The sequence below is a fragment of the Scyliorhinus canicula genome, chromosome 12, assembly GCF_902713615.1.
Source record: "Scyliorhinus canicula chromosome 12, sScyCan1.1, whole genome shotgun sequence".
Taxonomy (NCBI): domain Eukaryota; kingdom Metazoa; phylum Chordata; class Chondrichthyes; order Carcharhiniformes; family Scyliorhinidae; genus Scyliorhinus; species Scyliorhinus canicula.
The window spans coordinates 161,255,071-161,281,250 of record NC_052157.1 but is presented as its reverse complement, the minus strand read 5'-3'; the positions used below and the strand labels follow the sequence as shown (position 1 = coordinate 161,281,250).

The window sequence follows — 26,180 nt, the reverse complement described above, 5'->3', positions numbered from 1 at the left end:
CCGGGGTGCACCCAGCCCGGGGAGGGGGCACCCATCCCGGGGACAGGGCACCCACCCTGGGGACAGGGCACCCAGCCCGGGGACAGGGCACCCACCCTGGGGACAGGGCACCCACCCTGGGGACAGGGCACCCAGCCCGGGGACAGGGCACCCAGCCTGGGCACAGGGCCCCAGCCCGGGGACAGGGCACCCAGCCCGGGGAGAGGGCACCCCGGGGTGCACCCAGCCCGGGGACAGGGCACCCAGCCCGGGGACAGGGCACCCAGCCCGGGGAGAGGGCACCCAGCCCGGGGACAGGGCACCCAGCCCGGAGACAGGGCACCCCGGGGTGCACCCAGCATGGGGAGAGGGCACCCACCCTGGGGACAGGGCACCCAGCCCGGGGACAGGGCACCCAGCCTGGGGGCGGGGGAATCCCGCCCTGGGCAATGAGGAGCTGATTCCGTGACAGGGCGTATTCATCCCGGGTACAGCAGGAGAGCCCCCCCCCCCCCCCCCGCCCCCCGGCCTGGCCAGATGGGGGGTGCCACCCACCCATGGGGACAGGATTTCCTGTTCCTGGGGACGTACTGCCCTTGACCCCACTGGGCTGTCCGTCACAGCAGAGAGGCTGCCCCCTTCCCTTTACCCCTCGGGATCCCTGCCATTGCCCATGCCCTCTCATCCCGGGGTCTAGGCTGACACCCTAGCCGTGCCTCCAGCTATACTGATATTGCCGAATGTGTCGTGGTATCAGTTTCTGGCTGGTCGTTCCGGCTCCAAAATACCTCAAGGTGTTTAACGATGCTAAAGGCACTACGTGAATGACATTAATGTTGCTGTTGCTAGCAAAAGATTCGTGGCTCCCCCCCCCCCCCCCCCGCCACCCACCAAAAATAAAACTGAGGATAAATAACTAATATTGAGAATGACTGTTGTGGATTGAATAATAATTAAAGAGTGAATCACTTGTTCACAGCACCGGGCCGGAGAGAATGGCCAAACTAGTCCAAACCCGAACTAAATTCCTGCCCCAAGAGTGGCAAGTGTCAAACAAGAGCCGCTACAACAATGCAGAGGTTCAGCGCTCACGATCGGAGCGTCTGGTCCTGGAGAGCGAGAGGCTGGTGGACGAGGTCGAGAATACCACCAGGAAAACTCAGCGGGATGTCAACAAAAAGCTTGGTAAATCCTTTCTCATCATTGTTTTGATAGTTCTGTATGTTCACTCCTCCATACACTCAGCCTCGGTCATTTACAGATCCATCGACACTCTCCCAGTGTCGTACATCATTCTTGTCCAGAATAGCAGCTTCTCTTTAACTATGTCAGTGTGAATCTGGAGTTAGAATAAACCCTGACCAGTTCAGGATGGTGGGCTCCTCTCTCGAAATTACATCAGTGACACAGATAGGGTTTTAGAACAGATTCATCGGACTAGTTTTTTATTTCCAGAGTTAATTGAAATCAATTCTAATTCTCAAACAGGCAGGGTGGGCATTGAACTGGTGTTCTCTCGGTTATGAGTCCAGTGGGATGAGCACAGCGGCTTGTTTGATCACCATGATGTACAGATGGTGACGTGGGACTGGGACGGACACAGTAAGAAGTCCCGGGTGTGTAGGGTGTAGCAGACCGGTCCTGTCCCGGGTGTGTAGGGTGTAGCAGACCGGTCCTGTCCCGGGTGTGTAGGGTGTAGCAGACCGGTCCTGTCCCGGGTGTGTAGGGTGTAGCAGACCGGTCCTGTCCCGGGTGTGTAGGGTGTAGCAGACCGGTCCTGTCCCGGGTGTGTAGGGTGTAGCAGACCGGTCCTGTCCCGGGTGTGTAGGGTGTAGCAGACCGGTCCTGTCCCGGGTGTGTAGGGTGTAGCAGACCGGTCCTGTCCCGGGTGTGTAGGGTGTAGCAGACCGGTCCTGTCCCGGGTGTGTAGGGTGTAGCAGACCGGTCCTGTCCCGGGTGTGTAGGGTGTAGCAGGCCGGTCCTGTCCCGGGTGTGTAGGGTGTAGCAGACCGGTCCTGTCCCGGGTGTGTAGGGTGTAGCAGACCGGTCCTGTCCCGGGTGTGTAGGGTGTAGCAGACCGGTCCTGTCCCGGGTGTGTACGGTGTAGCAGACCGGTCCTGTCCCGGGTGTGTAGGGTGCAGCAGACCGGTCCTGTCCCGGGTGTGTAGGGTGTAGCAGACCGGTCCTGTCCCGGGTGTGTAGGGTGTAGCAGACCGGTCCTGTCCCGGGTGTGTAGGGTGTAACAGACCGGTCCTGTCCCGGGTGTGTAGGGTGTAGCAGACCGGTCCTGTCCCGGGTGTGTAGGGTGTAGCAGACCGGTCCTGTCCCGGGTGTGTAGGGTGTAACAGACCGGTCCTGTCCCGGGTGTGTAGGGTGTAGCAGACCGGTCCTGTCCCGGGTGTGTAGGGTGTAACAGACCGGTCCTGTCCCGGGTGTGTAGGGTGTAGCAGACCGGTCCTGTCCCGGGTGTGTAGGGTGTAGCAGACCGGTCCTGTCCCGGGTGTGTAGGGTGTAGCAGACCGGTCCTGTCCCGGGTGTGTACGGTGTAGCAGACCGGTCCTGTCCCGGGTGTGTACGGTGTAGCAGACCGGTCCTGTCCCGGGTGTGTAGGGTGTAGCAGACCGGTCCTGTCCCGGGTGTGTAGGGTGTAGCAGACCGGTCCTGTCCCGGGTGTGTAGGGTGTAGCAGACCGGTCCTGTCCCGGGTGTGTAGGGTGTAGCAGACCGGTCCTGTCCCGGGTGTGTAGGGTGTAACAGACCGGTCCTGTCCCGGGTGTGTAGGGTGTAGCAGACCGGTCCTGTCCCGGGTGTGTAGGGTGTAGCAGACCGGTCCTGTCCCGGGTGTGTAGGGTGTAGCAGACCGGTCCTGTCCCGGGTCTGTAGGGTGTAGCAGACCGGTCCTGTCCCGGGTGTGTAGGGTGTAGCAGACCGGTCCTGTCCCGGGTGTGTAGGGTGTAACAGACCGGTCCTGTCCCGGGTGTGTAGGGTGTAGCAGACCGGTCCTGTCCCGGGTGTGTAGGGTGTAACAGACCGGTCCTGTCCCGGGTGTGTAGGGTGTAACAGACCGGTCCTGTCCCGGGTGTGTAGGGTGTAGCAGACCGGTCCTGTCCCGGGTGTGTACGGTGTAGCAGACCGGTCCTGTCCCGGGTGTGTAGGGTGTAGCAGACCGGTCCTGTCCCGGGTGTGTAGGGTGTAGCAGACCGGTCCTGTCCCGGGTGTGTAGGGTGTAGCAGACCGGTCCTGTCCCGGGTGTGTAGGGTGTAGCAGACCGGTCCTGTCCCGGGTGTGTAGGGGGGTAGCAGACCGGTCCTGTCCCGGGTGTGTAGGGTGTAGCAGACCGGTCCTGTCCCGGGTGTGTAGGGTGTAGCAGACCGGTCCTGTCCCGGGTGTGTAGGGTGTAGCAGACCGGTCCTGTCCCGGGTGTGTAGGGTGTAGCAGACCGGTCCTGTCCCGGGTGTGTAGGGTGTAGCAGACCGGTCCTGTCCCGGGTGTGTAGGGTGTAGCAGACCGGTCCTGTCCCGGGTGTGTAGGGTGTAGCAGACCGGTCCTGTCCCGGGTGTGTAGGGTGTAGCAGACCGGTCCTGTCCCGGGTGTGTAGGGTGTAGCAGACCGGTCCTGTCCCGGGTGTGTAGGGTGTAGCAGACCGGTCCTGTCCCGGGTGTGTAGGGTGTAGCAGACCGGTCCTGTCCCGGGTGTGTAGGGTTGTAGCAGACCGGTCCTGTCCCGGGTGTGTAGGGTGTAGCAGACCGGTCCTGTCCCGGGTGTGTAGGGTGTAGCAGACCGGTCCTGTCCCGGGTGTGTAGGGTGTAGCAGACCGGTCCTGTCCCGGGTGTGTAGGGTGTAGCAGACCGGTCCTGTCCCGGGTGTGTAGGGTGTAGCAGACCGGTCCTGTCCCGGGTGTGTAGGGTGTAGCAGACCGGTCCTGTCCCGGGTGTGTAGGGTGTAGCAGACCGGTCCTGTCCCGGGTGTGTAGGGTGTAGCAGACCGGTCCTGTCCCGGGTGTGTAGGGTGTAGCAGACCGGTCCTGTCCCGGGTGTGTAGGGTGTAGCAGACCGGTCCTGTCCCGGGTGTGTAGGGTGTAGCAGACCGGTCCTGTCCCGGGTGTGTAGGGTGTAGCAGACCGGTCCTGTCCCGGGTGTGTAGGGTGTAGCAGACCGGTCCTGTCCCGGGTGTGTAGGGTGTAGCAGACCGGTCCTGTCCCGGGTGTGTAGGGTGTAGCAGACCGGTCCTGTCCCGGGTGTGTAGGGTGTAGCAGACCGGTCCTGTCCCGGGTGTGTAGGGTGTAGCAGACCGGTCCTGTCCCGGGTGTGTAGGGTGTAGCAGACCGGTCCTGTCCCGGGTGTGTAGGTGTAGCAGACCGGTCCTGTCCCGGGTGTGTAGGGTGTAGCAGACCGGTCCTGTCCCGGGTGTGTAGGGTGTAGCAGACCGGTCCTGTCCCGGGTGTGTAGGGTGTAGCAGACCGGTCCTGTCCCGGGTGTGTAGGGTGTAGCAGACCGGTCCTGTCCCGGGTGTGTAGGGTGTAGCAGACCGGTCCTGTCCCGGGTGTGTAGGGTGTAGCAGACCGGTCCTGTCCCGGGTGTGTAGGGTGTAGCAGACCGGTCCTGTCCCGGGTGTGTACGGTGTAGCAGACCGGTCCTGTCCCGGGTGTGTAGGGTGTAGCAGACCGGTCCTGTCCCGGGTGTGTAGGGTGTAGCAGACCGGTCCTGTCTCCCGGGTGTGTAGGGTGTAGCAGACCGGTCCTGTCCCGGGTGTGTAGGGTGTAGCAGACCGGTCCTGTCCCGGGTGTGTAGGGTGTAGCAGACCGGTCCTGTCCCGGGTGTGTAGGGTGTAGCAGACCGGTCCTGTCCCGGGTGTGTAGGGTGTAGCAGACCGGTCCTGTCCCGGGTGTGTAGGGTGTAGCAGACCGGTCCTGTCCCGGGTGTGTAGGGTGTAAGCAGACCGGTCCTGTCCCGGGTGTGTAGGGTGTAGCAGACCGGTCCTGTCCCGGGTGTGTAGGGTGTAGCAGACCGGTCCTGTCCCGGGTGTGTAGGGTGTAGCAGACCGGCCCTGTCCCGGGTGTGTAGGGTGTAGCAGACCGGTCCTGTCCCGGGTGTGTAGGGTGTAGCAGACCGGTCCTGTCCCGGGTGTGTAGGGTGTAGCAGACCGGTCCTGTCCCGGGTGTGTAGGGTGTAGCAGACCGGTCCTGTCCCGGGTGTGTAGGGTGTAGCAGACCGGTCCTGTCCCGGGTGTGTAGGGTGTAGCAGACCGGTCCTGTCCCGGGTGTGTAGGGTGTAGCAGACCGGTCCTGTCCCGGGTGTGTAGGGTGTAGCAGACCGGTCCTGTCCCGGGTGTGTAGGGTGTAGCAGACCGGTCCTGTCCCGGGTGTGTAGGGTGTAGCAGACCGGTCCTGTCCCGGGTGTGTAGGGTGTAGCAGACCGGTCCTGTCCCGGGTGTGTAGGGTGTAGCAGACCGGTCCTGTCCCGGGTGTGTAGGGTGTAGCAGACCGGTCCTGTCCCGGGTGTGTAGGGTGTAGCAGACCGGTCCTGTCCCGGGTGTGTAGGGTGTAGCAGACCGGTCCTGTCCCGGGTGTGTAGGGTGTAGCAGACCGGTCCTGTCCCGGGTGTGTAGGGTGTAGCAGACCGGTCCTGTCCCGGGTGTGTAGGGTGTAGCAGACCGGTCCTGTCCCGGGTGTGTAGGGTGTAGCAGACCGGTCCTGTCCCGGGTGTGTAGGGTGTGGCAGACCGGTCCTGTCCCGGGTGTGTAGGGTGTAGCAGACCGGTCCTGTCCCGGGTGTGTAGGGTGTAGCAGACCGGTCCTGTCCCGGGTGTGTAGGGTGTAGCAGACCGGTCCTGTCCCGGGTGTGTAGGGTGTAGCAGACCGGTCCTGTCCCGGGTGTGTAGGGTGTAGCAGACCGGTCCTGTCCCGGGTGTGTAGGGTGTAACAGACCGGTCCTGTCCCGGGTGTGTAGGGTGTAGCAGGCCGGTCCTGTCCCGGGTGTGTAGGGTGTAGCAGACCGGTCCTGTCCCGGGTGTGTAGGGTGTAGCAGACCGGTCCTGTCCCGGGTGTGTAGGGTGTAACAGACCGGTCCTGTCCCGGGTGTGTAGGGTGTAACAGACCGGTCCTGTCCCGGGTGTGTAGGGTGTAGCAGACCGGTCCTGTCCCGGGTGTGTAGGGTGTAGCAGGCCGGTCCTGTCCCGGGTGTGTAGGGTGTAGCAGACCGGTCCTGTCCCGGGTGTGTAGGGTGTAACAGACCGGTCCTGTCCCGGGTGTGTAGGGTGTAGCAGACCGGTCCTGTCCCGGGTGTGTAGGGTGTAGCAGACCGGTCCTGTCCCGGGTGTGTAGGGTGTAGCAGACCGGTCCTGTCCCGGGTGTGTAGGGTGTAGCAGGCCGGTCTGGTGTGTGTGAAGATGGTTGCAGGAATCCACTTTTCACTTGTTGAATGATTTCTTGTCAGAACCTCTTCACCCTGGCGAAAAACAAAACATTTTACTTTGTTCTCCCACCGTGACCACATCCTGCTCCTCTTTCTCAACAATTTATTTTGTTTTGGGTGGTTTGAGGTAATCGAAAGCTGTGTATAGTTGGTGGTTAAACATTCGCAATGCCGGAGAAACGTGGGTTGCTGTGTGCGCAGTGTCCCTGTATGTCAGCAGGAACTGAGTTAAACATTTAGGCAATGATACTTGTTCTCTGGTTACCTTTAACAAAAGTTTCATCGTCTGTACATCATTCTGCCGGTTTGCAGAGCAGATCAGATATGTTCAATTCCGTTATCCTTCAAGTAGTTTGTGAACACGTGAGAGATGAGATATTGAGCTGATTTCTCCGCGTTCCCCAGACACGTGTTTGTTGGTATCACGGCGTTCTCCTGATAGCGGGATTCTATTTCCCCGCCCCCCTTGTCAATTTCACTCATCAGCGAGGGTGGGTCCCCAGGGACCACAGCACCATTTTGAAAGGGTGCCCTGATCTGTAAGTGAGCTTGAGGGTTCCCCACACCCCCCACCCATGGGAAATGGCACTCTCCGCATTATCCACACAGCCTCCCCCCCCCCCCCCCCCACAAGTGAGGACACCCCACTATTAGGTTGTAAAGGCCCCCCCTTTTCAGGACCCGCTCCCCCCTTCACCCCCTCCCCCCCCAACCTTCATGAGGTCCCTTCATACCCCTCTTTCATCCACAGATTGGCACTGCCAGTGTGCCCAGTTGGCAGTACCAAGATGCCACGGTACCGGGGGGGGGGGTGCCAGGGCCCTACCCTATCCCTGACCACCGGGGGGGGGGGGCTCCAACAGCCTCCGAGACCCCCGAGTGGCCTTCACGAGTGATCTCCGTAGTTAGCGGCGCCCGGTTGTGGCCTTCCCGGTGCAGGTGGTGACTCCCTGGCGCCCGGTGAATGCCGTGTCAAGATGGCCGCGTTTATTTAAATGAGCCTAATTGACTCAGTTAAATATCATTACCTGGATCACACCCAGTGAGGGCGTGATCCAGATCACATTGGGCCCCACGCGTCGGGTGACTAGCGATTGGCGTGGCCCCCAACGCCAAGCCTGATTTGGGGTGCGATGGGTTGGTAGAATCATGCCCTATGAATACACAACATGGCGACCAGAGCTTCACACAGTTCTCTTGCTGTGGCCTAACCAGCGTTCTATACAGCTCCAACTTAACCCCCCTACTCTTATATTCTGTGCCTCAGCTAATAACTTCAGAAATTTGTAAGTACAGGAGCCATTTGGCCCATTCGATCATGGCTGATATGTGCCTCATCCCCATTCTCCTGCCTTTTCCCCATAACCTCTGATCTTCGTATTCATCGAGAAATCCCCTTATTGATCGAGAACGGCAGGTTTGTGCTCGAGGTGCTGTATTGATCGAGAACGGCAGGTTTGTGCTCGAGGTGCTGTATTGATCGAGAACGGCAGGTTTGTGCTCGAGGTGCTGTATTGATCGAGAACGGCAGGTTTGTGCTCGAGGTGCTGTATTGATCGAGAACGGCAGGTTTGTGCTCGAGGTGCTGTATTGATCGAGAACGGCAGGTTTGTGCTCGAGGTGCTGTATTGATCGAGAACGGCAGGTTTGTGCTCGAGGTGCTGTATTGATTGAGAACGGCAGGTTTGTGCTCGAGGTGCTGTATTGATCGAGAACGGCAGGTTTGTGCTCGAGGTGCTGTATTGATCGAGAACGGCAGGTTTGTGCTCGAGGTGCTGTATTGATCGAGAACGGCAGGTTTGTGCTCGAGGTGCTGTATTGATCGAGAACGGCAGGTTTGTGCTCGAGGTGCTGTATTGATCGAGAACGGCAGGTTTGTGCTCGAGGTGCTGTATTGATCGAGAACGGCAGGTTTGTGCTCGAGGTGCTGTATTGATCGAGAACGGCAGGTTTGTGCTCGAGGTGCTGTATTGATCGAGAACGGCAGGTTTGTGCTCGAGGTGCTGTATTGATCGAGAACGGCAGGTTTGTGCTCGAGGTGCTGTATTGATCGAGAACGGCAGGTTTGTGCTCGAGGTGCTGTATTGATCGAGAACGGCAGGTTTGTGCTCGAGGTGCTGTATTGATCGAGAACGGCAGGTTTGTGCTCGAGGTGCTGTATTGATCGAGAACGGCAGGTTTGTGCTCGAGGTGCTGTATTGATCGAGAACGGCAGGTTTGTGCTCGAGGTGCTGTATTGATCGAGAACGGCAGGTTTGTGCTCGAGGTGCTGTTACCTGTAGGGCCTACAGACTGAAAGCTGGATGGTGAAGTCAGCCAGAATAGTTTTTTCTAGGGCAGCACGGTGGCGCAGTGGTTAGCCCTGCTGCCTCACAGCACCGAGGTCCCGGGTTCGATCCTGGCTCTGGGTCACTGTCCGTGTGGAGTTTGCACATTCTCCCCGTGTCTGCGTGGGTTTCACCCCCACAACCCAGAGATGTGCAGGGTGGTGGATTGGCCACGCTAAATTGCCCCTTAATTGGAATAAATGAATTGGGCACTCTAAATTTTTTTTAAAAGCATAGTTTTTTTCTTCGAACATGTGAACTAGGAACAGGAATCGGCAATTTAGCCTCTCAAACCTGCTCCGAGGTTCCATATGATCATGGCTGATCCCATCCTGGCTTCAACTCCACCATCCTGCCCGTTCTCCAGAACCCTTCACCCCATCACCAATTATAAACCTGTCTAACTCCTCCTTAAATTTACTGTAATCCCAGCATCCACCGCACTCTGGGGCAGCGAATTCCACTCATTCACAATCCTTTGGGAGAAGTAGTTTCTCCTCATCTCGGTTTTAAATTTACTGCCTCTTATCCCAAGACTGTGATCTCTCGATTTAGAATGCCCCACAAGAGGAAGCACCAGCTCCACATCTACTTTATCCAAACCGTTTATCATCTTGTATCCCTCAATTAGATCTCCCCTCATTCTTCTGAACTCTAGTGAGTACAGGCTTAACCTGTTCAATCTCTCCTCACACGGCAAACCCCTCGTCTCTGGAATCAATCTGGTGAACCTCCTCTGAACTGCCTCCAATGTCACTACATCACTACTCAAATAAGGAGACCAGAACTGTGGGCAATACTCCAGCTGCGGTCTGACCGATGCCTTGTATCGTTGCAACAACACTTCCTTACCTTTATACTCAATTCCTTTTGCTATAAATGCCAACATTCCATTTGCTTTCCTCATTACCTGCTGGACCTGCATGCTCGCTTTCTGTGACTCATGCACGAGGACACCCAGATCCCTCTGCATCGGAGCACCCTGAAATCTCTCCCCATTTAGATAATAAGTTGCCTTTCCATTTTTCTGGCCATAATGCGTGACCTCACACTTATCCACGTTAAACTCCATCTGCCACATTTTGGCCCACTCTCCTAACCCATCTGTATCCATTTGTAAGGTTCTTACCTCCTCATTGTAACTTACTGTCCCACCTATTTTAGTGTCATCTGCAAGTTTGGTTATAGTACCTTCCATGTCGTTAATATTGATTGTAAATAGCTGGGGCCCAAGGACCGAACCCTGTGGCAGCCGACTAGTAACACCTTGCATTCAGAAAAAGACCCATTTATCCCGACTCTCTGTCTCCTGTCCGACAGCCAGTCTTCTATCCAAGCTAATAAATTAACCCTAATCGCATGCGATCTCGCCTTGTGAATTAACCTTCTGTGCGGCACCTTATCAAACGCCTTCCGGAAGTCCAGATATACTACATCTACAGGGTCCCCATTATCCACTTTGCTTGTTACATCTTTGAAGAACTCTTGCAAATTAGTCAAACATGATTTTCCCTCATAAAACCATGCTGGCTCTGATGGATAGCATTTTGACCTTCCAAATGTCCTGATATTAATAAAGGCATGTATCCTATGCCTTGTTAACCACTTATCTACCTGTCCTGCTGCCTTCAAGGATCTTTGGACCTGCACTCCAAGGTCCCTCTGGTCCCCTGTACTGCCTAGCATCCTATCGTTCATTGTGTATTCCCTTGTCTTGTTAGTCCTCCCAAAATGCATCACTGCTCTGCCCCTCTGACCAGCCCATCCATATCATCCTGTAACCTAACGCTTTCCTCCTCACTATTTACCACACGACAAATTGTCGTGTCATCTGTGAACCTCCTGATCAAACCCCCACATTCACGTCTAGACCATTAATGTACACTACACACTCAACAGGGGCCCCAACACCGATCCCTGCGAACACCACCGGACACCAGCTTCCAGTCACAAAAACAGCCTTCGACCATCACCTTCCGCCTCCAGCTACTAAGACAATTCTGGTACCAATTTGCCCTGGATCCCACCTCCTTGATCAGTCAGTCTGACATGTGGCACCTTGGCAAGAGCTTTACTGAAGTCCATGTAGTTTACATCAACTGCACTGCCCTCATCTACACAACTAGCCACCTCCTCAAAACCCTTTTGACTTGTTCACCCATCGGCCGGCACACACTCATCTCCACTGACTCCCTCTCCAGCACTACATTGGTTTAAAATGTCTCATCCTGTTTACAAATCCCTCCATGGTCTCATCCCTTCCTATCTCTGTGACCTCACAACCCTCCGGGGTCTCTGCACTCCCCTCATTCACACTCGAGTGACCCAGATTTCCATCATTCCACCATTGGCGGCCTTGCCTTCAGCTGCCTGGGTGCTATCCCTCCCTAAACCTCTCCACCTCCCTCTCCTCCTTTAAGACACCTGTTCAAGCGTAGCTTTTGGTCACATGTCCAAATATTTCCTTATATTTCTCAGTGTCAAATTGTGTCTGAGTAATGCTTCTGTGAGCCTCTTTGGGTCAGACAGGATGGCACGGTAAGCACAGTGGTTAGCACTGTTACTTCACAGCGCCAAGTTCCCAGATTCGATTCCCAGCTTGGGTCACTGTCTGTGTGGAGTTTGCACGTTCTCCCCGTGTGTGCGTGGGTTTCCTCCGGTTGCTCCGGTTTCCTCCCACAAGTCCCCAAAAGACGTGCTGTTAGGTGAATTGGACATTCTGAATTCTCCCTCTGTGTACCTGAACAGGCGCCGGAATGTGGCGACTAGGGGATTTTCACAGTAACTTCATTGCAGTGTTAATGTAAGCCTACTTGTGACAATAAAGTTAATTAAATTAAATTTCATGATGTAAAGGTGCTGTACAAATGTACAATGTTGTTGTTGCAGACCAGAGGATCGAGGAGGTCACGTACTGGGAGACAGAGCTGAACACCAAGCTCGAAGAGCTCTCGGATGAGACAGAACTCCTTATGGGACATAAGACACGTTTGGAAAAGGCTTTGGACAGTTTCTACCCTCTTCTCTGTATCGCTCAGCAGTGTCTCCTAAACCGGTACGGAGTGCCCGCTGGGCAATAATCAGCTGGAGGAATGGAGAGGTGTTTGGTGAGGAAGCATAGAGCTGAAAGGCCACAACCTGACCTAGATCCTAGAAATGATCAGCTGACCTGGAGATCATAAACAAACTGTGTAGCGGTTCCTCTCTCCCCTTCTCTCCTGTCCCAGAGTCAGGCTGCAGACCCACTACCCTCTTTCCCCCCTCCCCCCGGGGGGTTTGCACTTATTATCGTTCTTGTACAGACAGGCCCAGGCTCTGAGCTTTAACAAAATATTCTTAGCATGAAGCTATTGCAGATAAATCCTAATCAGATTCACTGTGAGCCTAAGAGAAATAGCTCAGGGGTATTTTCTAAATGATGAGAAGCTAAAACAATGTGAAGGAGCAGAGAGAAATTTAGGGAGGCAAGTACGGAAACGACTGATGGACAATCATTCAGAAAGTTAATGGAACGGACTCCGGGGTGGTCGCAGAGGACTGGAGAATCGCGAACATTGTGGATACGATTCGGGGGCCTTGGGGGTGGGTCAAGGACATCGAATCTCGCGAGAGGCCCCTCGCGAAATTCACAATGCTCGAAACGTCTTGCGAGGTTCAACGGCCGTTGGCCAGTGCGTAAAACCTTATTTCCCGGCAAAATGAATAGTCACGTGGGGAAATGTGGGCTAACTAAGGAAAGCCGGCATGGATTCATGAAGGGAAAATCATGTTTCACTAACTTGCCGGAGTTTTTTTTTGAAGAGGTAACAGAGGGAGAGGGTGGATGAGGGCAATGCTGTCGATGTGGTGTACTTGGAATTACAAAAGGCTTTTGCTTGTGAGCAAAGTTATCGCTCCTGGAATAAAAGGAGTTGGAACATGGATATAAACTGAGTGTCAGGAAAAATACAGGTTCTGGATGTTTTTTGGGCTGGAGGAATATTTGTAGTGGAGTTCCCCAGGGGTCAGTGTTAGGGCCCTTGCCCATCTTCAAGGATAATAATGACCTGGGACTTGCACAGGGCACAATTTCAAAGCTGGTGGATGATATAAAATTTGTAATATTTGTGAACTGTGAAGGAAACAGTTTAGAACTTCAAAAGGACGGAGACACCTTGGTGGAGTGGGCGGGTAGGTGGCAGATGAAGTTAAACATAGAGAAATGTGAAATGATGCTGTCATAACCTGCACGGGACTTACAGGGTGGGAATGATTGTCTCTCCCGTGACCCTTATGGAGTACCATCTCCCCCATCCTGTGTTGTATACAGGGGGCTGGATTCTCCATTATTGAGACTATGTCCCCACGCCCATGGTGGGGTTTTACTCCTGAAATTTCTGCAAAAAAAATGAAAGAAATTCCCAGGCCTGCAGGGGGCCGAGCAGGGACCCAGAGTGAATCTCACAGCTTTTGCTGCAGATACGGGGCCCGGCACGTCCGGGTCAGAGGCCGTGCACGGCGGCGGCCGTGGACTTGGGCCGCGGAGCCAGACCGATGAAAGCGAACTCGGCCGGTCGGGAGCGGAGGATTGCTGAGTGGATCTCTGGCAACGGCCCTCCGGCGGCGCAGCGTACTCCCTGGTGATGCTAATTTTCAGTGCCCGGAGAATTGCCAAACCAGCGAGGGCCCTGATTTATGACGTCAAACTGGATTCTCTGCCCCGGCGCCGGGCGCGATTTTGGCTTTGGGGTGCAGAGAATCCAGCCCAAGGTGGGCCAGTTCAGCCCCGGTTGGGATCTCCCGGGAGCTGTGTATTGTAGCCTTGTAATTATACCAAAGTTTCTTTGACACAACTTGGTGTGGACTCTCCGTGACTTCATAAAAGATTCATTTTGGCAGCAAGAACATGGCGAAAAAGTAGAAAATACAGGGGACAACTCTAAAGGTGTTGCAGGAGCAGAGGGAGCTGGGTGTATCTGTGCAGAGATTATTGAAGGTGACAGGACAGATGGAGAAAGCAGGTAATACAGCAGAGAGTTTTCCTGGATTTATTAATACGGACATAGAGCACAAGAGCAAGGTGGTTATAATGGAGCATCTGGGGTTGGCCATGGACTGAGTGGCTGCACATTAGGCGGCTCCTGCTTGAGGTTGGATTTTTTTGTCCCTTTTACCCGTTTTGCGGAGTGACACTGTGGTAGTAACCACTGCTGTATATATTAGGGTATGTATGGTAAGGCCCTGTACTACAGGTACGGGGGTAGTCACTGCCTGCTCACTCCGCCCAGTAGGCGGAGTATAAATATGTGTGTCCCCCGTACAGCAGCCATTTCACCAGCTGCTGTAGGAGGCCACACATCTTAGTGTGATAAAGCCTCAGTTGTATTCAACTCTCATCTTTGTGTAATTGATCGTGCATCAATTTATTACACTAAGTTTTCAGAAGATGGACCTACGCATCAAGCTGGATCGCCTGCAGCTGGATCTGCAATCAAGCGACGCCAAAAAGGACTTTGAACACTGGCTAGCTTGTTTCGAAGCTTACATCAGGTCTGCACCAGACCCAATTCCGGAAGCTCAGAAGATTCAGATCCTCTACACGCGGCTGACCTCCAGCGTTTTTCCGCATATCCAGGACGCGCCGGCCTACGATGAAGCCATGGCGCTACTGAAAGAGAATTACGCTCAGCGGACTAACAAGCTTTACGCCAGGCACGTCCTCTCAATTCGTCGTCAACTCCCTGGTGAGTCAATAGGCCCCATGAACGTCTCTTTGCCTTCCCCAGGAAGTCCACCTCCGGGATGTCATTCCCGACTTCTCGTCTTTGTGCAATTGATCGTGCATCAGGCACACAGGCGGATAACGAAGGAACAGTGCGAGTGAGTGAGTCTCCTTCAGAATGTCTAAGCCTTACCAAGGCAGGAGAGTGACCAGCAAAGGACAACAGTCAGACCAGGAGGACTGTCCAGAAGCAACAGAGGAAAAGACGGCGGAGAGCTCTGTGGCTCTGTTGCCCACACGGTGGAGGGCGGAGCAGCCGGTGGTCTTAATGGCCAAATTCCAGCAGTAGAGGAAGGAGGTCTCGGCAGACTGGGCTGAGGCGGCAGAGCCGATCCGGGCAGCCCAGAGTGAGTGGGGCGGAGGCTGGAGGCTCAGAACGCGTCGCCCCAGAAGGTGGAGGAATCAGTGGCCGACCACGAGGACCGCTTGGCCTCGTTGGAAGCTGAAACATTGCTGATGGCGGAGGGGCCGAAGAAGGGTTGTATTCAGGGAGGGAGGAACTGTTTATGTTTGTGACAGGTTGTTGTGTTTGATGTTGTTTATCATATCTACTGGGTCAGTTAGTTGTTTGTAATAAGAGAACTGTTGTAACTTCTTATCCACCCCCCCCCCCCCCCCCCCACCCCTCCAGCGTAGGGAGCAATGTTTGATGTAAATTACCATGTGGGTGTTTGGTGGGTGGCGGTGGAGGGGAGGGGGACAGACAGTGGTGTTGGGGGCAGGGGGGGGGTGTCCACAACACGGGGGTAGAACCTTCAAATTGGAGCCAGACCATTCGGGGTAATGTCAGGAAGCTCCTCCTCACACAGAGTGGGTGCGAATCTGGAACCTCCTCACACAGAGTGGGTGTGAATCTGGAACCTCCTCACACAGAGGGGGTGTGAATCTGGAACCTCCTCACACAGAGGGGGTGTGAATCTGGAACCTCCTCACACAGGGGGGGGGGGGTGAATCTGGAACCTCCTCACACAGAGGGGGTGCGAATCTGGAACCTCCTCACACAGAGGGGGTGTGAATCTGGAACCTCCTCACACAGAGGGGGTGTGAATCTGGAACCTATCACACAGAGGGGGTGTGAATCTGGAACCTCCTCACACAGAGGGGGTGTGAATCTGGAACCTCCTCACACAGAGGGGGTGCAAATCTGGAACCTCCTCACACAGAGGGGGTGTGAATCTGGAACCTCCTCTCACAGAGGGGGTGCAAATCTGGAACCTCCTCACACAGAGGGGGTGTGAATCTGGAACCTCCTCACACAGAGGGGGTGTGAATCTGGAACCTATCACACAGAGGGGGTGCGAATCTGGAACCTCCTCACACAGCGGGGGTGCGAATCTGGAACCTTCTCTCCCAAAACATTCTTAATGCTGGTGGTCAATTGAGGTTTTTTTGATTGGATAAGGAGATTTTGGGTTCGGACCAAAGTGTGTAGATGGGGTGAAGATACAGATAAGTCATCACCTCCTCCTGTTCGAAATCTCACCCAACATTCACCGACACAGTATCCAGGGGTAGTTATTGAACATTGATCAGGAGCAGCAGGCGGTCGATCCCATGTCAGGTATTTTTTACTGACTCTCTGGATGTGGGTGTCGCTGGTTAGGCCAGCATTTATTGCCCATCCCTAATTGCCCTTCAGAAGGTGGGGGTGAGCTGCCTTCTTGAACGACTGCAGTCCCTGAGGTGTAGGTACACCCACAGTGCTGTTAGGGAGGGAGTTCCAGGCTGTTGCCCCAGTGACAGTGAAGGATCGGCCGATATATTTCCCAGTCAGGGTGGGGAGTGACTTGGAGGAGACCCTCCAGGTGGTGGGGTTCTCAGGTATCTGCTGCTCTTGTCCTTCTAGATGGTAGTGGTCCAGTGGGTTTGGAAGGTGCTGCCTAAGGAGCCTTGGTGAGTTACTGCAGTGCATCTTGTAGATAGTGCACACGGCTGCTACTGTGCGTCGGTGGTGGAGAAAATGGATATTGAATGTGGCGGATGGGATGTCAATCATTTTTTAAACAAAATGTTTTTATTGAAGGTTTTTACATTTTATACACGATACATTCGATAAGAATAAATGTGTTGGTTACAATGTACAAGTGATTTTCCCCTGTACCGACCCCCACTCCCCCATTCGTTGCTTCAGGGTCTTTTCCTGGTCCCTCACTGTACATTGGGCAGTTATCTGCTATTTACATGTGGGTGGTCCCCTCCCCTCCCCTTCTCCCCCCCCCCCCCTTTGTAATTTGACCCACCCCCCACTGCTTCTCCCCTCCCCCTATCCTGATTCCAGCGTCTCTTTGGAGGCTCCTCTTGTTCTGGGCTCCCGAATCTCTCTATCGGCCGATTTCCTGCCTCCCCCCCTTTCTTTCTCTGCCCCCCCCCCTCCCCCTCCCTGTCATTTGCTCCCGCACGTCCCTATCCCCCCTCCATGGGATACCATTCCAGCGGGCTGCATTGTCCCGGATGGTGTTGGGCACGTTGAGCGTTGTTGGAGCTGCACCTCGCCCAGGCGCCGTGTGAATATAATCCCGGGAATAGCTGATGGACAGCAGGAAATCTCTAATTCCACCCTCCCAATGAAATGTATGTTTTTTGGATGGTTTGTGCAGGGAAAAGCGAGTTGGGATCGATCTGGTGCACGATGAGGTGGAAAGGGAACTGCTGAAGGAGGTGGAGGTGATCCAGGGTATTATGGCTCTTCTGAAACGCACCATTGATCAAACAGAGGAGCAGCTCCGGTGAGCCAATCCACAATTCTCAATAAACACTGGCCAGGACCAGGGGGTTCTGCAATTACAGCCATACTCTGGGGAAGCTATCGCTTCTCGGCCTTTTGGCTCAGGTCTGGTCTGCCGCTCTTGTGGGGACCATGAATTGGATTCAATTTGAATTGGTTTTTGGAGCAGGCACAGAGCTGGATTAGGGGTTTGCCCCTCTCCACACTCTGAGCTCTGCCTTTGTAACTCTGATAAAGTAATAAAAAAAAATATATTATGGGGAAGCTTTGTCAGACGGTCAGTACTGAGGGAGTGCCGCACTGTCAGAGGGTCAGTACTGAGGGAGTGCTGCACTGTCAGAGGGTCAGTACTGAGGGAGTGCTGCACTGTCAGAGGGATCAGTACTGAGGGAGTGCCGCACTGTCAGAGGGTCAGTACTGAGGGAGTGCCACACTGTCAGAGGGTCAGTACTGAGGGAGTGCTGCACTGTCAGAGGGTCAGTACTGAGGGAGTGCCGCACTGTCAGAGGGTCAGTACTGAGGGAGTGCCTGCACTGTCAGAGAGGTCAGTACTGAGGGAGTGCCTGCACTGTCAGAGGGTCAGTACTGAGGGAGTGCCGCACTGTCAGAGGGTCAGTACTGAGGGAGTGCCGCACTGTCAGAGGGTCAGTACTGAGGGAGTGCTGCACTGTCAGAGGGTCAGTACTGAGGGAGTGCCGCACTGTCAGAGGGTCAGTACTGAGGGAGTGCTGCACTGTCAGAGGGTCAGTACTGAGGGAGTGCCGCACTGTCAGAGGGTCAGTACTGAGGGAGTGCCGCACTGTCAGAGGATCAGTACTGAGGGAGTGCTGCACTGTCAGAGGGTCAGTACTGAGGGAGCCCCGCACTGTCAGAGGGTCAGTACTGAGGGAGTGCCGCACTGTCAGAGGATCAGTACTGAGGGAGTGCTGCACTGTCAGAGGGTCAGTACTGAGGGAGTGCTGCACTGTCAGAGGGTCAGTACTGAGGGAGCGCTGCACTGTCAGAGGGTCAGTACTGAGGGAGCGCTGCACTGTCAGAGGGTCAGTACTGAGGGAGTGCCGCACTGTCAGAGGGTCAGTGCTGAGGGAGTGCCGCACTGTCAGAGGGTCAGTACTGAGGGAGCGCCGCACTGTCAGAGGGTCAGTACTGAGGGAGTGCTGCACTGTCAGAGGGTCAGTACTGAGGGAGTGCCGCACTGTCAGAGGGTCAGTACTGAGGGAGTGCTGCACTGTCAGAGGGTCAGTACTGAGGGAGCCCCGCACAGTCAGAGGGTCAGTACTGAGGGAGTGCCGCACAGTCAGAGGGTCAGTACTGAGGGAGTGCTGCACTGTCAGAGGGTCAGTACTGAGGGAGTGCTGCACTGTCAGAGGGTCAGTACTGAGGGAGCGCTGCACTGTCAGAGGGTCAGTACTGAGGGAGTGCCGCACTGTCAGGGGGTCAGTACTGAGGGAGTGCCGCACTGTCAGAGGGTCAGTACTGAGAGAGTGCTGCACTGTGAGAAGGTCAGTGCTGAGGGAGTGCCGCACTGTCAGAGGGTCAGTACTGAGGGAGTGCTGCACTGTCAGAGGGTCAGTACTGAGGGAGTGCTGCACTGTCAGAGGGTCAGTACTGAGGGAGTGCTGCACTGTCAGAGGGTCAGTACTGAGGGAGTGCTGCACTGTCAGAGGGTCAGTACTGAGGGTGTGCTGCACTGTCAGAGGGTCAGTACTGAGGGAGTGCCGCACTGTCAGAGTGTCAGTACTGAGGGAGCGCTGCACTGTCAGAGGGTCAGTACTGAGGGAGTGCCGCACTGTCAGAGGGTCAGTACTGAGGGAGTGCTGCACTGACAGAGGGTCAGTACTGAGGGAATGCCGCACTGTCAGAGGGTCAGTACTGAGGGAGTGCTGCACTGTCAGAGGGTCTGTACTGAGGGAGTGCTGCACTGTCAGAGGGTCAGTACTGAGGGAGTGCCGCACTGTCAGAGGGTCAGTGCTGAGGGAGCGCTGCACTGTTAGAGGGTCAGTACTGAGGGAGTGCTGCACTGTCAGAGGGTCAGTACTGAGGGAGTGCTGCACTGTCAGAGGGTCAGTACTGAGGGAGTGCTGCACTGTCAGAGCGTCAGTACTGAGGGAGTGCTGCACTGTCAGAGGGTCAGTACTGACGGAGTGCTGCACTGTCAGAGGGCCATTACTGAGGGAGTGCTGCACTGTCAGAGGGTCTGTACTGAGGGAGTGCTGCACTGTCAGAGGGTCAGTACTGAGGGAGTGCCGCACTGTCAGAGGGTCAGTGCTGAGGGAGCGCCGCACTGTCAGAGGGTCAGTACTGAGGGAGTGCTGCACTGTCAGAGGGTCTGTACTGAGGGAGTGCTGCACTGTCAGAGGGTCAGTACTGAGGGAGCCCCGCACTGTCAGAGGGTCAGTACTGAGGGAGTGCCGCACTGTCAGAGGGTCAGTACTGAGGGAGTGCCGCACTGTCAGAGGGTCAGTACTGAGGGAGTGCCGCACTGTCAGAGGGTCAGTACTGAGGGAGCGCCGCACTGTCAGAGGGTCAGTACTGAGGGAGTGCCGCACTGTCAGAGGGTCAGTACTGAGGGAGTGCCGCACTGTCAGAGGGTCAGCACTGAGGGAGTGCTGCACTGTCAGAGGGTCAGTACTGAGGGAGTGCTGCACTGTCAGAGGGTCAGTACTGAGGGAGTGCCGCACTGTCAGAGGGTCAGTACTGAGGGAGTGCCGCACTGTCAGAGGGTCAGTACTGAGGGAGTGCTGCACTGTCAGAGGGTCAGTACTGAGGGAGTGCCGCACTGTCAGAGGGTCAGTACTGAGGGAGCGCCGCACTGTCCGAGGGTCAGTACTGAGGGAGTGCCGCACTGTCAGAGGGTCAGTACTGAGGGAGTGCTGCACTGTCAGAGGGTCAGTACTGAGGGAGTGCTGCACTGTCAGAGGGTCAGTACTGAGGGAGTGCTGCACTGTCAGAGGGTCAGTACTGAGGGAGTGCTGCACTGTCAGAGGTGCTGTCCTTTGGGTGAAATGGTAAAACAAGGATCCTTAGCATTCTCAGGTGAGGTCCCAGGTTCGATCCCGGCTCTGGGTCACTGTCCGTGTGGAGTTTGCACATTCTCCCCGTGTCTGCGTGGGTTTCACCCCCACAACCCAAAGATGTGCAGGGTAGGTGGATTGGCCACGCTAAACTGCCCCTTGATTGGAAGAAATGAATTGGGGCACTCTAAATTTATATTAAAAAGAATAAAAGATCCCATGGCCACTGTGGAAGAGTGAGGCTGTTCGCCCTCCAATCCTCTGGCCAACATTTATCATGAAAAACAACTGATCTGATGATCAGCATTATTTTAATGGGATCATGCTGTGTGCAAATTGGTTGCCAAGTTCCCTACATTTCCAACAGTGAGTACTCTTGAGAAGTAATTTATTGGCCTGAGAGTGCTTCAGGTCAAAGATGACCTTTCCCCTTTATTTGTGATAATTCTCAGAATATTCTGCTAAACTCCCTCCTTTTCAACCCGCAGGTTAAATCGTTCGGCAAAGTTTTACTTGGAGAAGGATCTGAAAGACAAGTCCATTGCTCTAAAAGTGGACAAATTCACTGCCAACCTGACCAACAACTCTCCAAATATCGACTACTTACCTAACGTGGTCAGGATTGAGGGGAAGTAAGTGTCACTGCATATTCTCACTGCTCAACGTGCATGATATATAAACCCATGTTAATGAGCTAGAGCTCGGAATGGGATGTGGGTGTCTCTGGCAAGGCCTGTGCTTATTGCCTATTCCGAGCTGCCATTGAGGAGGTGGTGGGGAGCTGCCTTCCTGAACCGCTGCAGTCCCTGTGGTGTAGGTACACCCACTGTGCTGTTAGGGAGGGAGTGATATATTTCACGGCGCCAGAACCCCGGCTTCCATTCCCGGCTTGAGTCACTATCTGTGCGGAGTCTGTACGTTCTCCCCGTGTCTGCGTGGGTTTCCTCCGGGTGCTCCGGTTTCCTCCCACAAGACGTGCTGTTAGGTGAATTGGACATTCTGAATTCTCCCTCTGTGTACCTGAACAGGCACCGGAATGTGGAGACTAGGGGCTTTTCACAGTAACTTCATTGCAGTGTTAATGCCAGCCTACTTGTGACAATAATAAAGATGATTATTATATTTCCACGGCAGGATGGTGAATGGTAATAACAACGTTCCTGATCTGGTTGCCAGAGGATCTCAGTGTTGCGGAATTGATCCCATTTACACCCAGTCCACACGAGGTGCCTGTGAAAAGCCAGAGTCACTGGTGCCAGAGGTGGTGCTGTAACAATCCCTTCCTCCAGAATGTGGAGTTTCCAGCTCCAATAAAAAGGGAGGGCTGATAGATATCAATCCTCCTGATAGATATCTCGGAAACCACTCTGATGAACCTAAACTGGTTTAACCACTAAACAACCTATTACCAGCTCATCGTTGTCAGTCATCAGCAAGACACGGGGGCAACGGACCGTCTCCTGCTCAGCTGCGTCTCCACAGGGCTGTCATCCACTCTACCCAGTCAAAGGGTTCCCAGTGGTCTTTATGGAGAGCGTGGAACCAACCTTCTGCTCCCACTCACAGTCAGGTGTGTTGTGGGGAGAGAGTAGGGAAAAAACGATCAGGAGTTGGGATCGACAATCTCACTCCATCATCACAATCGTGATCAGTGTTTATCCCCGAACTAACATCGAAAATCACACGGTGACGGTCACAATGCTGTTTGTGGAGTCTTGTGCGTCGAAATCAGCTGCCACGTTTCCTATACAAGCGACTGCACTTCATTGCCTGTCACTTTCAGGTCGTGAAAGGCGCCTGATTATAGAAACACAGAATGGTACAGCACACACGAGGAGACCATTCAGCCCATCGTGCCTGTTCTATCTCTTTTAAAAGGGCCGGCCAGCAGTGGAAGGTCCAATAGTGACCTTCAGTGTCATGACGAGACAAGGATTTCTCAGTTTTGAGGGCAGGTGCCTGATCCCAACAGAATTCCCGGGATCGGGCAGCACGGTGGCGCAGTGGTTAGCACTGAGGACCTGGGTTGGAATCCCGGCCCTGGGTCACTGTCCGTGTGGAGTTTGAACATTCTCCCCGTGTCTGCGTGGGTTTCACCCCCACAACCCAAAAAGATGTGCAGGGTAGGTGGATTTGCCACGCTAAATTGCCCCTTAATTGGAAAAAATAATAATTGGGTACTCTAAATTTAAAGAAAAGAGAAAAAGAATTCTCGGGATCAAAGCTGGGTGGACGAGTGTGTGGACCAATAACCGGGATTCTGCAATTGTTGAATTTTCCCGCCAGCGGGATTTGCGGTGGCATGGGGGCGGTTCCAATGGGGAATCCCGTTAACACGCGGCAGGATGATAACATCCCTGCGCCAGCGAACAACGAGCAACACAGGGCTGGCAGAGTGGCGATTCCCGCCCAATCCCTCCTCAGCTCCAATTTTCACCCCTGCCAATTAGTTTTATTATAGATATTTGTCGATAAATAAACAAAGTACATCTCTGAAATACGTTTATTGCCCAGTGTAAACACAGATAAATTTTTTTTTTAAATTTTAGAATGCCCAATTCATTTTTTTCCAGTTGGAGGCTTGGGAGATTTGAGGGTCCCGGGACAGAAACCCTAACTGATTGTCGGTCTCCCTTCTTCCCCAATTCCTTCCAGACAAATATATGTTTGCCGGTGTGGATCCTGTCCTCACTGTGCCGGTGGCAGCCGAGGCAGGCAGGCACGGCAGCTCGGCCAACACAGGCTGGAGGCAGTGCCACGTGTGCAGGGGGCCTGCACCGCACCCTGAAGACCCGGCCACCCGTCAGGCTGAGGGGTGACCCAGAAAGGAGGCCAGCAACGGCCCAAAGTGGCTTCGTTGGTCATTCAATGAGTTGACGGACACCATGTGCTGCAGAAGAGCGGATCGCAGCATAGAGACACTGCTGCAGTACGCCCTCTCCTGGTGGACGGGAAGATCACCACTGCCCCGCCCTCTGCCACCATTCCCCTCCCCCTTTTCTCTTACCTGTTATCCTCTCCCTCCCCCATCCTGCAGCCCATCATATCTATGCGGCGTGAGGGCCGCACGGTAGCATAGTGGTTAGCATAAATACTTCACAGCTCCAGGGTCCCAGGTTCGATTCCCGGCTTGGGTCACTGTCTGTGCGGAGTCTGCACGTCCTCCCCGTGTGTGCGTGGGTTTCCTCCGGGTGCTCCGGTTTCCTCCCACAGTCCAAAGATGTGCAGGTCAGGTGAATTGGCCATGCTAAATTGCCCTTAAGGTCCAAATTGCCCTTAGTGTTGGGTGGGGTTACTGGGTTATGGGGATAGGGTGGAGGTATGGGGTTGGGTAGGGTGCTCTTTCCAAGAGCCGGTGCAGACTCGATGGGCCGAATGGCCTCCTTCTGCACTGTAAATTCTATGAAATCATTTAATAGTGAATATTTTACTGTGACAGATTTCCATTCCCCGTAGTTCCAGACAGTGACCTCTCCAGTGCCCACTCAGTGTTCCTCACCCATCTTGATTTTCCGTGGTCTTCTGCTACGTGTAGGTGTGTCCCCAGGATGGAGGTGGAGGTTTGGCTGCGGCATTCCATACCCTTGGCTGGGGCTCCTGGCCAAGTTGCTAGTGTCACTGGCGTCATCGTACAACCCCGCTCTGCCCACTGCCCTTGAGATGTGCTTGTGTCAGGTGGGGGAGATTAGGAAGACAGAAATGACATGTAGACACATCATGGCTGTTTCAGCTAAACCAAATAAACAGCAGTCATTGGCCAGTTCAACCCACAGGGCAAAGCCCCGACTTACCAGAGACAAGTTGCCTGGTTTAAATTTCGAACAATGTTGACAGTTAACTGTCACCCACCATCAACATGTGACGACGCCTCTATCAATCAGTCCACTTGCCAACCAATCAGCACTCTCTGCTCAGACACTACAAAGTTTTTGTTGCCCCTGATATTGGTATTCCTACGATTGACCTGATGAGTACAAGACAAAAAACTTTGACAAAATGTAATTTTTTCAGCAATACTCAAGTTCTTTACCACCAAGCGTATATTTGTAAACCTGCCTTGTAAACGTGTCTTAACTAAATATTTTTTAATGAAATGAAAAATGAAAATGAGAATCGCTTATTGTCACGAGTAGGCTTCAATGAAGTTACTGTGAAAAGCCCCTAGTCGCCACATTCCGGCGCCTGTCCGGGGAGGCTGGTACGGGAATCGAACCGTGCTGCTGTCCTGCCTTGGTCTGCTTTAAAAGCCAGCAATTTAGCCCAGTGAGCTAAACCAGCCCCTTCGTCTGGCAATGTACCCAAAGCACATTCATGTGCAGATAATAAAAGTGGATTAATTGAACTAAATGAAACTTCTATTGGGCCGGGGCACCAAAGGACGTCGAACAAAGGGGTTGCAGTTGAGGGGCAGATTAATCGGGGAGCAGGCTTGAGGGGCTGAATGGCCTCCACCTGTTCCTGCATAACAGGAGCAAAGGACTGAATGGCTGCCACCTGATCTGGCGTTCCATCCCTAACATCTTTGCCTCTGTTTTTACAGCTCAGTCACCCCCCAGGAGTGGCAAGATTTCACCAACACAAATATTGTGAACGCTGACAAACAGAAAAATAACTCGACTGCTATGCGCTCCCTGATTGATGGAATCTTATCACAAACAGCAGACGATATGCAGAAACAGGTGGAGGCTGTGAATCGCGCCTTTAGGTTTCGCATTCAAGAAACAAGGGACGCAAAATGCAAATTGGAAAAGCATCTCAATAAGGTCGGTGCCTGTAATCTCTCTGTCGCCATGGAGACGCGTATCCGAGCAACTCCTGGCCCAGGGGGTAGCTCATGTTCGCACTGTCACCAAAACCATTTATTTCCATCTCTGTAGCATTGCCCATAAACACTCAGCTCATCTTCAACCCTAACACGGGCCTTATCGTCAGCTGATTCGACCTGTACGTGCAGTCATGGTACACAATTTGAGTATTGTTTAAAAAAAGGAGACATGCCATCAAAGTTTTCCGTCTTGCACTGATCAGGATAGCTCACAAGAATACCAAATTTAATTCCCCATGACGACGCCTTGACCAATCAGAGTCGACTTGCCTTTTTTTGCTCAAAAACCTGGGGATAGCTGCTCCCTGCTTGCAGTTGAAGTGTTGGTTGGCTGGAGTGAAGGGTTGAAGTTGAAGAGTTGCGTTCAGCAGTTGCAGCCGTTGTGGTGAATATAACATGGTAAATTCACACTGTATATTTGTAAGCGCAGTAGCATTACCCGTCCACTAGGGGGGGAGTAGCTTTGGGAATGCTCAGGAGCTTGTACAGGGCTCCACCCTTGGCTCCGCCCATGACTCCTCCCCCTTGTGCTGCTGTATAAATACCCTTGTCCAGAGTCAGCCTGCAGTTCACAGAGAGTTCATCAACCGGTAACAGGCTGGCTCTGAAGTAAGTTGATTAAAGCCTAGATTCATATTGGAAACACGTGTCTGGTGAATTGATGGTTCCATCAGCCGTTTCTGTTGATTAGTCAGTGTATGTGTTTCCAGGTGGACACACTCGGTCAAGCAGACATCAGGCGCGAGTGGATCCCTTTTCAGCTGATTTCCAGATAGCTTCCTCTGTGACCCCTGGTGGCAGAGAGACGCCCGTCCCTCACATATCAGCTGAGAGCCGTGGGCTGCAACTATCTTCCACAGGCCTGGCTGCTGCTTTGTCTGCTCGAAACGTCTATCCTCAGCGAAACCTTATAGAGTTCAAATTGGCTGCTACCCCAAACTGTCGAATCATGTTTCTGTTATGACCCCCTTGGGGGACACAATTGTCTGATTCCTAGTGTTTTAGTCGAGGCAATTAACCATGTCTCAGCCATTAACTTGAATGACTAGTTCTGCCAGGAACGTGGACACAAAGCCATTGCCAATGAGTCTGTTTAGCCTTGTGGAAAAGCTCATCAAATTTCAAATGTCTTCCCATG

At 54.2% G+C, this 26,180-nt stretch overlaps 1 protein-coding gene across 1 annotated transcript in view; it reads left to right on the top strand.

Annotated features, from left to right (window-relative positions):
• Window positions 1-26,180, top strand: part of tekt1 (tektin 1) — a 45,058-nt gene that overhangs the window by 7,039 nt on the left and 11,839 nt on the right. The window contains exons 2-6 of the mRNA XM_038814845.1: window positions 959-1,164; window positions 11,607-11,772; window positions 17,076-17,204; window positions 20,706-20,849; window positions 24,758-24,980. Coding sequence (XP_038670773.1) covers window positions 959-1,164; window positions 11,607-11,772; window positions 17,076-17,204; window positions 20,706-20,849; window positions 24,758-24,980 — 868 coding nt within the window. The remainder of the gene's footprint in view (window positions 1-958; window positions 1,165-11,606; window positions 11,773-17,075; window positions 17,205-20,705; window positions 20,850-24,757; window positions 24,981-26,180) is intronic.